Raw genomic sequence first — 18,227 nt, 5'->3', positions numbered from 1 at the left:
GTGTGCGCTCATATGAGATATGCTTCAGTGATCTATTTATTTCTTGTCAATTGCAGTCACTAACTTGTACCACTTTGAACACAATGAAACCCCATTTTTATTGTCTTCAGCTCCCTTGTGTATTTACAATCATAACAAAAATATACTCCGAATCCCAGATTGGCCATGTAAGCAAATCCTTGAGGAGCAGCCAGCCATCAAAATTTTAAGCAGAACTTCCCAAATAAATCTAATAAGAATACCATGTTCATGGTTATAATTCATGGTTATTTCCTAATTATGCCCACATACCACCAATCCATTGATTGGGACCGTGCATCAGTGGACCACCAATCAGTTCAAGGATATCCATGGATCATAACCTTAAAATGATCTTCAACCATCATAAGATTTTTAGTATTTTCCTTTGTTCCCAAACTCATACTGTGGTTTTTAGTTTGCAACTTTCCATTGTGTGGCAAGGGTAAGTAACCTAAATCATATTGGGAATAGTAACAGTTGCCTCAAGTCACCCCAACAGTAAGAAATACCAAAAACCACCAACCCACATGATACAACCCAAAAAATTGTAAATAGATGCAGAAGTAAAATTGATAGAAATGTACCAATAAAAACCAAACTTGTACACTAATACCCCCAAAAAATTGAAAACAATGGTATAGGGCCAGATGGAGAGAGGTGAGTACATCCCAAAGGATTGAATATCTAAACTTTCTAGACTATGAGCATATAGAATTTTTCCCCCCTTGCAACTATAGTGGAGTTACATGAGTGGTTTCGTTTAGAAAGAGACAACCAAACACATGATTGAAAAAATCCTGACCTTTGATAATATCACCATTTCCAACAACTGCTTTTGTATCATACTTGCATGCTCTCGTGCAGTCGGGACAGTATGTGACCTGCAGTTTTATACAAACAGGATATTTTCAGAACGCTCCTGGGAGAACCTTTTATTTTATTGATAAAAGCCACTAGAAAATCTTCATAAACAACAACTTTGTAAAATTAATAAAGAAATGTTAACAAAACCATCTACAAGCTTAATCTTAAAGTACACAATTTTACAAAGAAAATGTAATAAAACCATGGGAGACCCTTCTCTGTAGGGAGTGTAGCCCCTGTGGGGCGCAGAAGCATCTTGGAGGGCGGGATTTCAGCCTTTCACAGGGAGCGGGGCTGTCATTTCGCCCCCCACTGTCTGGGTGTGGGCAGTACACTCCCCCCCACAGAATTTTTCTCCTAAAACCATATAAGAGTCTTAGCCTACATAACACATGGAATAGAAGGAAGAATATTAGAACTGGTTTGTTGTACATGTGAAGCATGACAATTTGATAGTCTGCACGTATTGGACCCAGCTACAACTTACAATGTTGCAGAGAATTGAAGAAAGATATTAAGGACCATTCGCTGTGAATAGTTGTATTAGGTTTGACCATCAAATGCTACAGGGATATACCCAACTCAACCTACTAAAATAGTAAATCTCATAGTAAAATATTTAATTTGCTAAAAATGGTAAATAAAATAGTTGCAGTAAAGATAAACCTGCATCGACGTGCTTAGAGGAGATTAAACCTCACGTGACACAGTTGAACCCCAGCCCAGTAAAAAGGGGGAAAAAAAAACAGAGAAGTGGGAAAAATAAATTGCATACCTCCAGTAACTTTGGCTGGAAAGAGCAATCAAGCATGACATCCACCCCATACATGGCTCTAGATGTTGAACCGCACATTTTTGGATGCACTATTGCAGCCGCTTCGAACACAGAACGAATCATTGTCCGTACTCTATGGTGGATATCCATCCATCTAACTGCAAGACACATCATGTATACATGAGATATAAATCAAGGAAAATGCTCACCACTGGAATGTATCAAGAATGTGCACAAATTACTCCTAAAAGGTTGAGAGAAGAAAAGCACTAGAAGCTAAAATAGAAAGCTCTTGGTACCTTGATGTTCTTTCTCAAACTCCATTACGAAATCTGGTGTATTCATGTGATTTAATCTCCCAATATAGTTCTGAAAACCAGTGATGACAGGAAGAGTAAATGGACAGTTAAATAGAATATAAGTAGAGAAACTCTCTCAGAAATACAAGAGAAGAAAACAAGTTAATCCAGTTCTATTTATTCCAAGTTTATGGTTGAATACTATCTTCACAAGCAAAGTTTGCTCATAACTCAAATAATCTAGTCTTCAGTCTTCACAGGATATGATTAGAACTTACCATGACAGTGAAATGAGTTTCGTACTCAAAAAAACTGCGCTTATCTAAAGAATACACATTATTTGCTAATCTAGCCTGCAAACAAATTCAGGTAAGAAATGAAAAAGTTATTGAGAAAAGAAAAAAAAAATAGAACTAAGATAAATATTCTTCTGACATAGCATTTACATATGCTTAAAAGAGTCTCCCTACCCCCTACTCAAACCAAAAAAAAAAAAGACTTGCATAAAAAAAGAGGTTATTAACATACCCAGAAAACATCAGAAAGGAATATCTCCAAAGGGTTCATACTGCGGACCAAGACTATGTAACGTAGATCAAACTTCTTGCCTCTGAACAGTGCAGGATGCTCAATATACTTTTGGCAGATTTTTGGACCAGTTTCCATAAGTCTTATTATAGCAGATAAATCACCAGTAACAGTAGTATCAATGGTTCGGGCCATGTTCCATGGTTTCAAAATCCAAAGATTGTCAAGCTCATCTCTTTCACGCACATAATGGTCTCCAACTAGTGCAGCAAGATATGATTCCAGATTATAAGTAGGTTGAAACCATTCAGGAGATCCATATGCCTGTTGGAAAAAGAAATGTAGGAATTAGCTCTCATTTTTCATTTTTTGCTCTGATAAGTAACACAGTCATTAATGTAGGGTTAAGAAGGGATGATAAGAAGATTGGACCTTCAGTCATACCCCCAAGTTGGGAAAATATTAAAGGTTAAAGAATCAAGCAAAGGGAATACCATCCAATCTACACACCGCCCAAAACCCAATTTAATTAGAGCAGCTGCCTACTCAATAGCCAATCCTGGCACCAAGAAATATTTGAGAAAGAAGAATAAGACGAATCTCTTTCAGCACATCAGAGATTCCCCCCCCCCCCAAAGAAAGTTTCCCATGGCACAAGCCATTTCAGGATGTGGCTGGAATTTGGAATCACCGTCCTTCACCATGAGTTAGTTATATCACTCTCTCCACACCATTATAAACCAATATTTCAAGTAGTAAAAGGCTCTCTTACCAAGTTTTGCAACAGTAGGTCAGGGAATAGAACTTGGTTGCGCTTAAAGAATGTGATGGACCAAATATTGGATAGTACAATTTTTCTTTTTTGTCATTTTTGGGAGGAAATTTCATGCGAAGACTTCATTCAAAAAGGAATATTGAGGAAAATATAAGATATGTAATGAGTGTACTATAATACATTCATACTATTACAACTCCAATGTGTAGACCAAACCAAAAGGTTAATTCTGCTCCCCAAGTGCCGAAGTTGACACTTGCAGAGAACCAAAATAGAGCTGATCCGTCCCAGCTTCGAGTTACCTTAAGCAACCACTTGTGAATGCCCTATTTATATAAAACCATAACCCATAACCCTGAGGATACGTCATATATAACTCAAAGCAGCAATTTCTTAACCTTCTGAACAGTCTCCGCTAAATGGTGTTTCATGACAAGGCAAGCTTCAAAAGGAAATTGATTGATGTATTGATCATCTGTTACTCCAGCAGCTTTTTTAACTTCATCATCCATTTGCATACTTGTCCAAATGATATCAGCATCTTTTGGATCAGTTGCTGCATTCAAACAAATCACAAAGCACAAAGTCAAACTAAACTCCACCAGATAAAAAATAACAAATCAAAATATCTATACAGCCATACAACGAGAGTAACAGAAATTTTCACTTATCATTTAAATAGAGGGGGAAGGTAAGTATGATAGGACTAATGTTCCCAAGGAGATTAAAAGAAGAGGACAGAAAGAGCAGAAGAAATTAACCAAGCTTTTCTTCACAGTTTCATGAAAATATATACCAAATGGCTGAGAAAGAAGCAAAGTGAAACATGTAGATGAGGATTAAGCAGTAAAATGTCAACTAAAATCCTCCATTCAACCCTCTATTCTCAGTGTGTTAAGTAAACAATGCCCTTCATTATGCTCAGCTCTGTGCTCATCAGACCTTGAAATCCCCCCCCCCAATCTTTTGGTGCTGCTTTAAACAAGTCTAGCACAGCAACCCACTTGGACTTGAACCAATGATCCCAAATTCTATAGGGTGAAGTCAAGACCATACTATCTCGACTTAAGTAATTCAAGTTGGGCAACTGTCAATCTATTGATTCTCGTTTACACAAAGGACCTCAACATAAAAGCAGCAGGTATGCTTTGATATATGTTAAGATATGTGTTACTGGCCTGCGGGCTGCGGTACATTAGTTGTTTGGTAGTTAACTCACCATAGGGGAAGTGTCCCATTGTGATATCGGTTAGCTTGGTTACTCTTAGTAGGATTTCTACTAACTACTAAGAGTCTAATTGCTATGTTATAAATAAAGCCGCAGTGTACCACGATAGATAGACTGAAACTATCGTGGTTCAGCATATCCTCTCTCCATCGTTCTTCCTCTCTTCACAATCGCAGGAACTGGTTTCAGGTCCTGGTTTCGTTACAATATACAACAGGTCCAAACTACCTATTAGAGAATAGGAATAAAACCACAATTACTTATGCAGCCAACAGCATAAAATCTTAGAAGGGTGGTTTCTCTAAGGTCACAAAACATGAGAGGACGCTGCTTACATTTCCTATACAAATTCACCATAGTCATACTTTGGCATCGGAATTAGCCAATAAAAACATACCATAGGTATATGTGACCTTACCATTTCGAGCCTATAATGGCCAAGATAGATAACAATCTTTCTTTTCATTTGATTGATTAATAAACTGGTGACATTGATAGTCGTATTAACAGCAATAGAGAGCAAAGACTATATGCAATATTTGTGTGTATGTATGTATTTATGTATAATAAAAATTTTAACATAAATGTACTATGAAAATGGACACCAGTGGCCAGACTAGGATGACAATCCTACAAGTAAAGAAAGAAACAAAGGGGGGGAAATGAAGAACATAAAATCATTAATTTGAATCAAATTTAATAGTTTCATTACTTTATTGGCATACATCTGTAAGAACATCCAATTTCCTTACAGGATAAAGGCTAAAATTGCACAGGAAAACATCAGAACAAAAAAGTGAATAAAGAAAATACCCAAAATTAAAATGAGCTTATACAATAGAAAGCAGTACTAAGAACGAGACCACAAAAACTGTTAACCATATCTTTCACAGGAGTTTTGCTAAACTAAACAACATACTGAGTGAGAATTCAGGGCGTGTCAAAAATTCCTCTACTTGAGGAATATCAGTGTAGACACGTAAAGCATGGTCATCACTTCGAAGTAGACTTCTGGATATGGATGCTTCTATGCAAGGAGAGGCAGAAGTTCTTGGAGAAAGCTGCTTCCAGTATTTCTCATACTCCTGAAGAATGAACTCAAACAAATCATGAGAGAACAGTAACTGTCAGTTAAATAACAAAAGACATTCAATTACCTTTATAAAATAATTTTTTGGGGTGTGAAACCAAGCTGTGAGCCGAGCAGACCGTTGCTTGTCTTCTCCAATACCAAACAAGTAATCACGAGTACACTCATCACCTTTATGAATGTTCTGGGTTGGCCATAGAATAGAAAAGCTGAAAACATTCCATGCAAAGTAAGAACTATATCGGATCTCGAGTTACAGGAGAAACAATGAAAATACTGGTTCTTGCAGAACAGACTGGAGAGTCATTACAACAGAACAGAGAAGGGAGGGAAAGAGAGGTAGAAAAAAGAGATGGCAACAGTACATACAAATGCCACCAGAATCCACATATTCTCTTATATAAATTTGCAATTATCCCAACAACAACAAACAACATTAATAAAGGCATCACTTCCTGCCTTTACACACTCAAATGCAGCGAAGTGTGCATGTAATGAGATGCCAGTATTCTCATAGTCTAGAATCTTCAAGATCAGGAAACCTAAAAAGGGCGTACCCAGTGCACGAGGATCCCGCCACTGCGGGGTCTGAGGAGGGTCATAATGTATGCACTACGCAGCCTTACCCCTGCTTTCACAGAAAGGCTGTTTCCAGACTCGAACCCGTGACCACTTGGTCACAATGGAGCAACCTTTACCGTTGCATCAAGGCCCGCCCTCTCAAGATCAGGAAACCTAGTACAAGGAATTGAACAGTCTGAATGTGCTCAAGTATATGTTTAACTTTTAATTACAGGCAACTAGAATGAGAATCTCCAAACCAAAAGCACCTCAAGTGCAAAAAAATTCTAGCGGACAGAAAGAACCTAGGATGACTATTAGTAAATGGATATAAATAGTAAATTATTAGTGCATCTAGCATAAAGAAATCAAGTCAAAATATCTAATACTCCCAACAAAGCAGAACAAGAATGATAACAACAGCACCTCACAGCTGATGCTAATTTTCCGTCTGGCATGAAGAGAAAAGGAGAAACCCTGAAGTTTGGCTTGTCACTGTGCCTCAAAGCTGAACCTAGCTCATCCATCACATACCTACAATGCACCCAGAACATATCATTAACTGATCATCAGCAGGAGATCTATAATGAGTCATGAAATTAACTCATGCCAAGGCATATTTAACATTTTCCTTCGTGGAATTTGCGGTACACTAAGATATTATAAAGCTCAATGAAGACTCATCTTTGAGTTAAAAAGCAATTGACATGAGTTAAACATGTTGCTAAGAATTTTATATAAGGTAAAAGTTAGAACACAACATAGAGGTCCTATACAGAATAATTGCACAGAAAGACCATGTCTCTTCGTTTTGAGGAGGTCAAAGTTGAAGCTATTCTTTCAAACAATTGATGGAGATATTTAGAGATATATTGGGCATCTTGACATGGTTGAGAACTAGAAGAATGTTCTGAGAGCTTATTTGATGAGTGTTGAGGTTTGGGGGAGGGTTGCTAGCTAATAAATTGATCACTGTATTATTAGATAAATGAATGAGAGACCTGTGATGTGCATGAGAACAACTGGTGGGGAGACAAATGAATTTAAAATGATCTAAATTTTGCACAGAATGTGTTAGTGTTATCCTAATGGATGGTTAACTGTCCACATATGACATATAGCAGGGAATCCCTTGTATAATTGTATCTAGATGACAAAACTATAAAAAAATAAGAGCTATGGGAGATGATAGTCAAAAATTTTCGAAGTAATTAGAACTGAGCCAGATATTACATGGAATTATTTTGTAACTATTTGTTAAAGAACAAAGATATAAATGCAAACACAGTGTGGCCATGAGTTGAGACGAGCTTCAGGTAAAATTGATGACTAGGAGACAACAAAAAGCAACCATTTCAATAGAATTACAGTTGAATCAATAATGTGGGGATGTGCCTGCAGAGCACCAGCATGTTAAAGGTAGGACACCTGGATAGAGCATTCACTTGTCCAGGATGGCTAACTATCTGGGTACCTACTTTGTATCAAAGCCAAGATCAATTAATTTTAGCACCCATTACAAGACTGACCAGAATTCTCATATATTAGCACCCTAAAGATTGTCAAGTTCTCAGACCACCTAAAACATGGCTATATGCTACTCAAATGGAAAGATCAAAATGAAAGGAGCATGTTTTACCACAAGACAAGGAAACAATAAGAAAATAATTTACAAACAAATTATCTTCTTCCATTTCATAATATATAGATGAATTTGGAATCCTATTTTAACTAATAGAAATATAGAATTGTAACTACTGTGTGCCTACAGGACTCTCAAATGTGCTGATAATTGATAAACAACATTCACAAGGCAATGGTGTTCACTATTGTAATCTTTACCCATCCAACAGCACTGTTTTAAGTGAATGATATTCACTGATATCTTTTAATCAGCATCTTCGTTTCATGAAAAAAATGCAATGAATGGAAAGATTGATTGCTAGCAGCTACCAAATGATGACAGCCTCACTAATTAATTCTCCTGCTTGGACAATTTTTTCTTCCTTCACCCATGGAATGGCAAGTGTTCAAGTTTCAAAGCCATGCCCCACAACATTATAACAAAATGAAAATATTGTTAGGATTATAAACCAGCTTAGATTTCACAATTCACTTCATAGCAAGCAGGACAAATTATTATTACTCCAAGTCTACAAGTAAAAGGATGTCATATGAGGTATAATACATACCAAACAGAGGTTTCATCAATCTTTTCTTCATCTGCAAGTCTATATGTCATTAAAAATAACCACATTGCACTAATAACACGATCAGCAAGAGGTTCATCAGATTTCCATTCAGGAAGACGAGGTTGCAGCTTCGAATCAATCACATGCTTTCCAGTTTCTAAAATTTTCAATACCTCAACGCCATTCAGTAAAGAAAGATAAGGAAGAGATTCAAGAATTTGTAATGCACTGCCCCCAAGGGGACCAGGAATATCAACCTGCAAGATAATATAAATAACAAAGCTTCTTAATCATCCCTGTTAATTTTGTTTAGGAAAAAAAAACTTATCAAAAAAAACAAGGCTACTTCCCAGATACACACCTCCAACTGTTGTAGACAAGAAAATCCTTTCAGGAGTTTCAATAAGTCTTCAGCAGAATTCTGCTCCAAACTATTTCCACGGAGATTCAAATATGAAAGAGATGGCATTTTGGTAGCAGAGAATGCCTAATTAAACCAAAAGGAGAAAGAGTTCAGTACACCAAAAGAAGAAAGGTTCAGCACTGCTCTGGTTAAGAACTGTCATACTGACAATGCAAATCAGTCCAGATGAAAATTTTCCGAGCAATGAAATTTAGCACAGAAAATGGACCAGAAGTTGCAATCTATGAGCAAATCGAGTGAAAAGAAACCATACAATAATACAGATTTCCTAGATCCCCTTTGATACATCTCACCTGATCGAAATTTCTACTCTTCCTTTCTCTCATTTTAACTTTCTTATAAATAGCTCTTTCCCCTTCTTTTGTATTTAGATTAATATAGAGATCCTCATATTTCTTTGCCCCAGCCCTCCCCACAATCTTCTTAGCCTCTTTTCGAGCCTCGATATACCTCTTTTTATCATCTAATTCTTTAGTCCGTTGCCATGTCTTAAAACTCTCTTTCTTGGTCTTAATTAAAGATATGTACACGGGCATGGTAACTAGTGTGAGATCTGTGGGAGATTGGGGCAAGGAATTCTCAATTACGATTGGGTTACATCAGGGATCAGCCTTAAGCCCTTAATTGCACTTATCATGGATGATTTAACCAAGAGCATCCAAAACGAGATCCTGTGGTGTATGCTCTTCGTTGATGATATTGTTTTGGTGGATGAGACAAAAACAGGGATTAACGCTAAGCTAGAGCTATGGAGATCTACCCTGGAAACAAGAAGCTTTAAGATTAGTAGATCAAAGACGGAGTAGAAGAGGTGTAACTTTAGTCACACTGTGACAGATAATGATGTGATGAAAATTGAGGAGAGAGATACCGCAAAGTGACTATTTTAGATACTTGGGATCAATCATAAACAAAGAAGGTGACATAGAGGATGATGTTTCACAAAGAATTAAATTGGATGGATGAAGTGGAGACTGGAGAGGTGTGACCGGAGTGTTGTGTGACCGATGTATCCTTTTAAAGCTTAAAGGAAAGTTCTATGAGACTGTTGTCCGAACGGCTATGATGTATGGGAGGAATGTTGGGCAGTTAAGAAGTGTCATATAGAGAAGCTATGTGTGGCAAAGATGAGGATGTTAAGATGGATGTGCGGAAAAACTAGGAAGGATAAAGTGAGGAATGATCGTATTAGAGCTGATTTGAGAGTTGCCCTGATCAATGATAAGCTCTGAGAAAGTCATTTGAAGTGGTATGGCCATGTTCAGTGGAGGCCTAGGGACGCCCCAATAAGGAGGAGTGATCTGATCCTGATTGAAAGAGCTAAAAGAGCTAGGGGCAGGCCCAAATTGACCATAGAAGTAGTAAGGACATGCATAGTCTAGGCCTTGCCCCAAGTATGACCTCGGATGGAGCCTATTGAAGGGCAGGATCCATGTAGCCGAGCCCATTTAACTCAGATTCTCCTGACGTGATGGGTTGTGTTTCTTCCCTCTCACTCTCACTTTTCATTTCTCATCTTTCATTTCTTCATTTCTCCATTTGTCTTACTTTCATTTTATTTTTTTTTGGCAGACCCCAGTTTTTCCCTACTTTGTATGCGCGGATCCATGTAGCCAACCCCATTCAGTTGGGAAAAGGCTGAGTTTGTTGTTGTTGTTGTTGTATTGAACACTCAATACGAAACTATGTCACAAAGAATAGAGAATGATAAAATTAGCCATGAGGAAGGCGGAAAGCACCCAAAGAAGGCAGTCATTCTCACCTTATTGAATAAATTGTGAATACATCTATTTGACAGGTCAAGTGATGTCACGGTCTCCAGTGGATTGGTAGAGTTATGGAAACTGCCTGGTTTCTCCTTCCCGTATAACCCACCACAAAAACCCAATGCCCATTCTCCAAAATTATTGGTGCAACATGAATTGTAAATTTCCAAGCTTGGAACTCCTTGAAGAATTGCATCTTCCATCTGACCACCACTGAAGACAACAACATATCAATTACAATCTTAATGGAATATTATTTTTGTTAGTATGAAATCAAGATAGATCATTCCCCCACTGCATAGTAAATATCACAAGCTGCTAAATGTAGTGTAAGTATGTTCTATCAGACTGGAATGTCCTCAATACATAATAACTGGATCCTTTTTTCCTTCATGCAGATTAAATGAAGTCTATAGGAGCCCCATATATGGAGTTTTTATTCTACCAAGCATTATTGCGTTTCTCAACTTTTACCACCTATACAGCTAATGTTGCTTTATTGGCAAATGCAAACATTACTTGTGGGCTCCTGCCTCTATTTTATATTGGTATCAAATTAATAGACTATAGAGCTGTGAGAACAACCACACATATATTAGCTTGTGGAATGGATGCTTCCCCTTTAACTCAGAAAGATCTCGGTTGCATAATAAATAAAAGTAGAGAACACCACTTGAAGTTTAATTTTTAAAATGACCAAGATTGATGCAGCCTTAGATGAAAGACATAGATTAGGTAGACAAAACATAGAATATGCATACAGCAAGTTATTTTTCATAACTGGTTAAACACAATCACAAGAAAACTTACCAGTTTTTGAGAACAGGATTGTGGTTTAACCAAAGAGCTCTCAGATTTTTAAATTTTGTCACTTCCTGGACAACTGTTGATGCATCCTGGAGCCTGTTCCCACACAGGCTAAGCGCAAGCAGATTCTGATGAAGCAAGACCAAGCAAGAAAGGAAACTAAGGTATCTAAACATTTAAAGATGGTTTTCATATAAGGCATGATAAAAGGGGGAGTAAACATATAAGCAAACTCTTAGATTAGCACAGAGCTTTGTTTTTTTGGGAGGGGGGTTAAAATAACTGTCCACCTCAGTATATTAACTATCATACTCTTTTTACGTCACTGCCTCAAATGTGTTCTATCCATCTACCTTGGATCTTGGAAAAAACAAAAAGAGAAAGAAAAAGATACAATAGTCAGCAACTGTTTTCCTGTTTTTGCTAGTACAAAACATAATTGGGTGAAAAAATTACTTCATAAATCACAATTCAGTTAAAAAGGGAAGGAGGGTGTAACAATATAAAGAATAAGAAATCAGTACATGCGCATGTGTGGCGGAGGAGAAGATGAGAAGACAAGAGAGAGAGAAGAGAACAAAGGAACACGCGGTTGGGACATGGGATCAGACTACCCAAACTGTGACCCCAATTAATTGCTCTTTAGGATAGTAGGGCGTCTAGGTTAGTGCGATTTGGCTAGCTGAATCGCCCAGCGAACAAATCTCCTCCTTGCTGTCAACAAAAGAAAAGCGGACCCACATGTCTTCAATCTTGCAAAGCAGTTCTTATTTATAAGATATTATGTGTGCCATTACAATTAAGGACAGACTTATGTATGCATAATTACACTTAAGCCTACCAATAAGAAATATGTGATTAAAACACCCCTTAGCCTTTGGTTCACCTTATCAACAGTCCCCCTCAAGCTAGAGCATAGATATCATCCATGCTCAGCTTGGAACACCCTTGAAGAAAAACATTATGAAAAAAAGCAAAAAGCAAAAAGTGCACTCACAGTAATAAAATAGTTTGCACACAGTCTGCATGCAACAAGCATTCACATACAAAGGTTCCCACTATTTGAGTCATTACTGCAAAATTACTGTGCAATATAGCCCTTTTGGCTAAAAAATATCCCATAAAACTAGTCATTGCCAAGTCAGATCTCCATGAACAGAACTTATCAAAATTTACACCAAAAAAAAAAATCCCACCAATACCACTAGAAACACATTAATATATATTTCTAGTTGATGCCATGCCTCTATAAATGATATTCTTGAAGTATAAATGCTAATTCTTAAGGAAAAACATCAAAATTCTGTTTTGGTTCACTTCATTTGAAGATATTAGGGTGAACATAAATTGTACAAAATGTGCATAAGTATATAACAAGTGCTGATTGACACACCGGAAATTTAACAGATAAATCCAGTGACAACAGCATAGCATCATCAATGTCAAGCTCCTCCAGCTCTAGCCACATTACTGCATCAATGCCTTTTTCTTTGGCTTGACAAATTTCCTTCTCCAGTATTTCCATAACATTGCTGGTACTGTTCTCATGTGAACCATCGGGTTCAAGGTCCGCATCTTCAGTATCTGAAGTCAAATCAATATCCACACACATCAATGAAGCCATCCTCTGAGCTAACCCTGGAATGTCCTGCAGCTGTATGCATTCAAGGTTTTTTAGAGGTTTATGTCATAATGAGGGAAGACAGGGCTCATATTTTAGATTCACTTCGGTCAATGTAATGCCATCATGCTATGTGATAGTAAATACCAATGAATCAAATTATGTAGCTTGATGCTAAATCCAGTTTATGTTAAAGAATTAGTAGCTTCAGCAATATCATGGGAACACATCACTAATTATCCAAAAGGTGGCAATAGAATTCTGTAGCTTGGTGCCTAGAATTCATGATAAACTGGAGTTCAATTAAACCTAGGGTGGGAGAAACAACCCAAAATGTTCAGCTCTATCACATTTGTCTTCAGACCCACGCACAGAACTTTACAAATTAGAACAAGGGCCCTCCACAAGTTTCTCCCAAAGGAAGTTCTGTTTCTTCTCCATATTATTTGCTACCCCTGGCCCAATCTATTCATGTTCTTACCCCAACCATCCCATTTATGCTAGTAAGTTTGAATTGAAAGTGCCAGTCAGGTTTTGTTCTGCTCAGACCATATTTAGCCTGTCCTTCTGCCATCTGTTATTGACACAAACTAACACATCAGAAAATCCATTTTAATTTAGGTCATGGGAGATTGACGAGTGAAGTCTTTTTTTTTTTATTAAGGTCATCGGAGATTATAACCAAAGTCTTTATTGGTTTAAAACATATGATAGGGCATCAAGAAATATCATATAGGTATAATTGAACAATAACTGGTTCTGGGCCTGGGGAGACACAATTGGCATCCAATCACAAGTTTACATCAGTGGTTAACATTGTGTCTATATCACTATTAATTAAAAACCAGTGACTTCATTAGACAAATCCAAACGGAAGTCTAATTGTGTAAGTTGTTTGCCAATGTATTTAACTTTTCGTTGACAAGACTAGAAGGGGGAATAAATGCCGAGTTAATGTTGTAATTGTGTCCATCAAATCCATATTTCTATGGTTTAAACTTAATCAATTTGCATGATTTTATGGGTGGTTGTTGTCCTTAGATTTTAACCTAAAAGTTGTTCACGGCTAGGGGTAGAATTGGGCATTTTGTTCATATGGTCATCATATTGTGTGTTCTTAGGAATGTTGATTCCAAGACAGAAATGTGAGTGCATATGTGTATACAGTGGACTGGATTACATGAGAATCTTGAATAAACTACTATCAGTTGATTTAGGAACAAAATTCTCATAAGTAGAACAGAGACGAAATATACGGTGTGCAACTTTAGTTACACTAGGACGGATAATGAGGTGGTGAAAATTGATGAGACGGAGATTCCACAAAGTGATTATTTTAGGTATCTGGGATCAATCGTAAATAAAGAAGGTGATTTAGAGGATGATGTCTCACAGAGAATTAAAATAGGATGGATGAAGTGGAGAGGTGCATCCAGAGTGTTGTGTGATCAATGTATTCCTTTAAAACATAAAGAAAAGTTATAGGACAGCTATACGACCGGCTATGATGTATGGTGTGGAATGTTGGGTAGTTTAGAAGCATCATATAGATAAACTCAGTGTAGTTGAGATGAGGATGTTGAGATGGTTGTGTGGCAAAACTAGGAAGGATAAAGGAAGGAATGATCGTATTAGAGCTGATTTGGGAGTAGCTCTGATAAATGATAAGCTACGAGAAAGTCGTTTGAGGTGGCATGGCCATGTTCATAGGAGGCGTTTGGATGCTTCAACACAGAGGAGTGATTTGATTCAGATTGAATGAGCTAAAAGAGCCAGAGGCAGACCCAGAATGATTCTAGAATAAATGGTGAAGAAAGACATGCATAACTTAGGCCTTGTGTCAAGTATGACCTCGAATAGAGCTGATTGGAGAGCAAGGATCCGTAGCCAACCCCATTTAGCTGGGATAAGGTTGAGTTATTGTTGTTGATTGGTCCCGAGACCTAAGAGATCCTTATCGTAGTAATTTGATGTGCCAACGGTTGAGGTCTCCTTACTATATATCGGTGCACTGGATTTACGGTGTTTAACTGTGAACAAAAGATACGCTCGACAAGGAATCCACTTCCCTCAAGTAGAATATCTAAGAGAGAGATTATCTATATATGATTGGACAAAAATTGATACCGGTGGCATGCTTTGTAAATTGTTTACAAAAGGTTTATAAAAATATTAATATGTATTAATATTTATTTTATAAATGTTTTGGAAATGTTTAGAAGTCCAATCGGCAGTCCAGATTCTCTGTACATGAAATTGCGGCAAACTAAGATGGTTACAGTAATATTTTCCATGCCCAAAGGTCTGTCATGTGATATTGTTAAGCGGAGGGACCATAGTGTAATTAACTAGTACCTTGGAGAGATATAAGAGTTATATCAATCTTAGGTGTGCTTATAAGTAAATATCTTTAATTGAGAATTAAAGATATTATTTAATAACATCTTTGGTTGATTATCCCAATTGGATCCTACCTCTTACCTAATTTTAGCAACCTAGGATTGTATTTAGCAACTTTATCTTGATAGGAGAGATAGACAGGTAGTTAACCAAAATCAACGTAACCAATTAGGAAACCCAATTGTTGGGATTTTCTAATTAAGAATCAAGGGAATAAAAAGGATGGCAGCCCAAAAGTCAAGGGCCCTTCTCCTCACTACCGAATTCTCAAGTAACTCTCTCTCTCTCTTGCTCTTGCTCTCCTCTATACTTCCATGATTGCGAGTTTGGTTGTGAGAGCCCCTAGAGTTGTGGAACCCAAGAGTGTTGAAGGAGAGCGTCTCCTCATCACCATGCAAGCATTGTCGGCATGGTCTGCTGCAAACTCCCTGTGTTGCTATGTAGAGGAAGAGCTTCCCTAGGAGGCATTACATCTGGTGCTCAAGGCAACTTTTCTCCCTTTCCATGAGATGGAGTTTTTGAATTCCCTATATCCACATGAGGGCTGAATCTAGGTCTAATGAGAATAGAGAACTAAATTTATTTTTCCACTGCATTTCCCAAATGTATCTAACAGTTAAGTGCCCGCTTGATAACCTTACGGGTGTTTCTGTTCTGGTTATGTTTTGAGAAACAGCAAAACAGTTTTTTCATTTTCTGTGCTGAGAAACCGTTTTTGACCCGCTTGGTAAACCTGTTCTTGGAAACAACTAAAACCCCCTTTTTTTTTTTTCTTTTCTTTTTTTTAAATTAACAAAAGGATATGTTTGGCACACTTTCCAATTTTCAGCCAAGAAATGACAGAATATGTCCAACATGTTCTGTCAAAAGTCTTCCAGGGAGCATAAATTTTGATTTATGTTTCCAAAAACAGTCACAAAAAACACTTCGTTATCAAGCGATTTTTAGGTGTTTTTCCGTTTCTCATAATGGAAAAACACCAGAAACTGTTTCTCGTAAGGTTATCAAGCGGGCTCTAAACCTCTGGAGAGATGCTTTAGAATAAAAAGGTGTTCAAATAAGCAAAACAAAATATGTGAACTGCAACTTCAGTAAAAAATGTAGTGACAATGGAGAGAATAAGAATTATGACCGAAAAGTGAGGAATTCGATAACATGGCCATAAGACCAGCCATCATTTAGAGAGCAGAATATTTGGTTACCGATAAGCAAAACATTCATAAATGTTGTTGAGATGCAGATGTTGAGGCCAGTGAATTGCACGATTTCATTCCTCCCCCCCCCTCCCCTTTTAATGCTCGAGTTGCAAGACTATAGAAGGAAAAATCTGAAATAAACGCATTCACACATATCATATATATTAAAGTGCATTCGCGGAATCTAGGTAACGTCTGTGAGCGATAAGATGAGGAAAGGTCACGTAAGATGGTACTATCATGCACAATGAGAACTAATGATTGCATTAGTGGGAGTGAAATGATGAGATGCAAATTGAAGGTACTAAAAGGGCAAGAGAGATACCAGAACTGATTGGATTGTAAGAAGAGAGCTGATGCCAAGCATTTGGAAACTTAGGAAAAGATTCAGTTTAAGTATAAAAGAATCGGAAGCTGAATGCTTCGAAGATTAAGTAAGCATCCATCAAATTTACGTCTCTTAAATATATATGAAAATTCAAATTTGTGCGACATATATGATGCAACCTTGTCTCTGAATATGAACCTCAACCATCAATATTCTTAATCCAGCATAGAAAAATATAATCTCGAACCAAATTCCAAACAGTGTGTTCGATTAAATAAATAGGTTCGGCTCAAATGTAAGAGCATTAAAAATCAAATAATCATAGTGTTCCTTAAAGAGACCTGTTTTCGAGCATCGGCGAGGCGAAATGTCCAGGCGTGGTCAATAAGGAAGAGCTGAGACTCCTTCTCCATGAAATCCGAAGTAAGGACGAGTTGTCTCTGTCGACCGTTCTCGCAAGGCTCGACCTGAAAGAAGTCTCCACTGTCGAAGGTCTCAGTAGAGAGCTTCTGAAAGAGCTGACGATGCAGAGACGGAGGAATGCCTGAAGCTGCCAGGAGCAGACCGTGCACTTCAACGAAGTCCTCGAAATCTCTGATTCTCGCAGACGCCATGGGTGTCGATTCCCTTGAGTGGAGTTCTTCTGAAATCAGCGGCGAAATAGTGAAGCACAGTTTAAACTTTACGCACGAAAAGAGAAACGTTGGCCGAATAGCCGAGTGTATCGGAAATTAGGGATAAGGGATGGTTCGACCGTGTAACGAAATTGAGCTTTTAACGACACATAACCTAGTCAGTGATTACTGATATTTAGCACTTGACGGCTTGACGCTTCATGTAAAACCTATATCGGATGATATATTTGTACCACAAAAAATATATATCGGATGATATATTCCATTTATTATCCTATTATACTTCATGTTCTTTTTCATATATTCCATTTATCATCCTATTATACTTCATGTTCTATTTTCTTTTTCTTTTTTTTTGGTTGAACATGTTCTTTGTCATATGTTCCAAGGGATGGAAATAGTGAGGCTGATTCCCTGGCAAGGAAGATACTGTTTGTGATGTGCACAACAGTATGGTCAAATTTCGATCCATGGGTCCAGGAGTTATGTTCGACTTCTACCCATGTGTAATTCATGTTGATCTTAATAAAATTCATATATTCCTACAAAAAAAAAATGTAATGGATTTTTCCAGGAGTGTCAATTCCAGATCCAGGCTGTTCGGCCCAAATTGACTCGATTATTAAGCCCGACACTTTTAATAATCGGTCATTACCGATGCAGGGTCCTTGTCGTCGGGCGTCCGATCAGACCAATCGACTTTGTGCCTAACCTAAA

General features: G+C 37.5%; 1 protein-coding gene across 3 annotated transcripts; it reads right to left on the bottom strand.

Moving 5' to 3' along the window:
• Positions 1-577: 577 nt before the first annotated feature.
• Positions 578-17,602, bottom strand: LOC122667988 (tubulin--tyrosine ligase-like protein 12). Of its 3 annotated transcripts, none has more exons than XM_043864496.1 (15): positions 17,217-17,599; positions 12,724-12,984; positions 11,334-11,458; positions 10,520-10,736; positions 8,695-8,820; positions 8,334-8,590; positions 6,568-6,675; positions 5,648-5,789; positions 5,410-5,575; positions 3,661-3,818; positions 2,488-2,811; positions 2,238-2,312; positions 1,960-2,029; positions 1,661-1,818; positions 578-902 (listed from the first exon to the last, which is right to left on the bottom strand). In XM_043864496.1, exons 1-15 carry the CDS (start codon positions 17,487-17,489, stop codon positions 753-755), a joined length of 2,610 nt encoding a protein of 869 aa, XP_043720431.1. In that variant the 5' UTR covers positions 17,490-17,599; the 3' UTR covers positions 578-752. The 3 variants fall into 3 exon arrangements, with proteins under 3 accessions (XP_043720431.1, XP_043720433.1, XP_043720434.1); XM_043864498.1 differs by having other exon boundaries at positions 10,520-10,733; XM_043864499.1 differs by lacking the exon at positions 2,488-2,811 and having other exon boundaries at positions 17,217-17,602.
• Between the last annotated feature and the right edge of the window lie 625 nt (positions 17,603-18,227).

This window comes from Telopea speciosissima, chromosome 7 (assembly GCF_018873765.1).
Source record: "Telopea speciosissima isolate NSW1024214 ecotype Mountain lineage chromosome 7, Tspe_v1, whole genome shotgun sequence".
Taxonomy (NCBI): Eukaryota; Viridiplantae; Streptophyta; class Magnoliopsida; order Proteales; family Proteaceae; genus Telopea; species Telopea speciosissima.
The sequence above is the reverse complement of the archived record's forward strand: the minus strand, read 5'-3'. Positions and strand labels throughout refer to the sequence as shown.

Bases quoted from the DNA above. Each gene is read 5' to 3' on its own strand.
- LOC122667988 (XM_043864496.1), bottom strand. From the start codon at position 17,489: ATGGCGTCTGCGAGAATCAGAGATTTCGAGGACTTCGTTGAAGTGCAC. The intron at 5,576-5,647 runs GTAATTGAATGT...TTCATTCTTCAG, and splicing joins CAAAAAATTATTTTATAAAG to GAGTATGAGAAATACTGGAA. The intron at 903-1,660 runs GTATGCAATTTA...ATAAAACTGCAG, and splicing joins TCCAGCCAAAGTTACTGGAG to GTCACATACTGTCCCGACTG.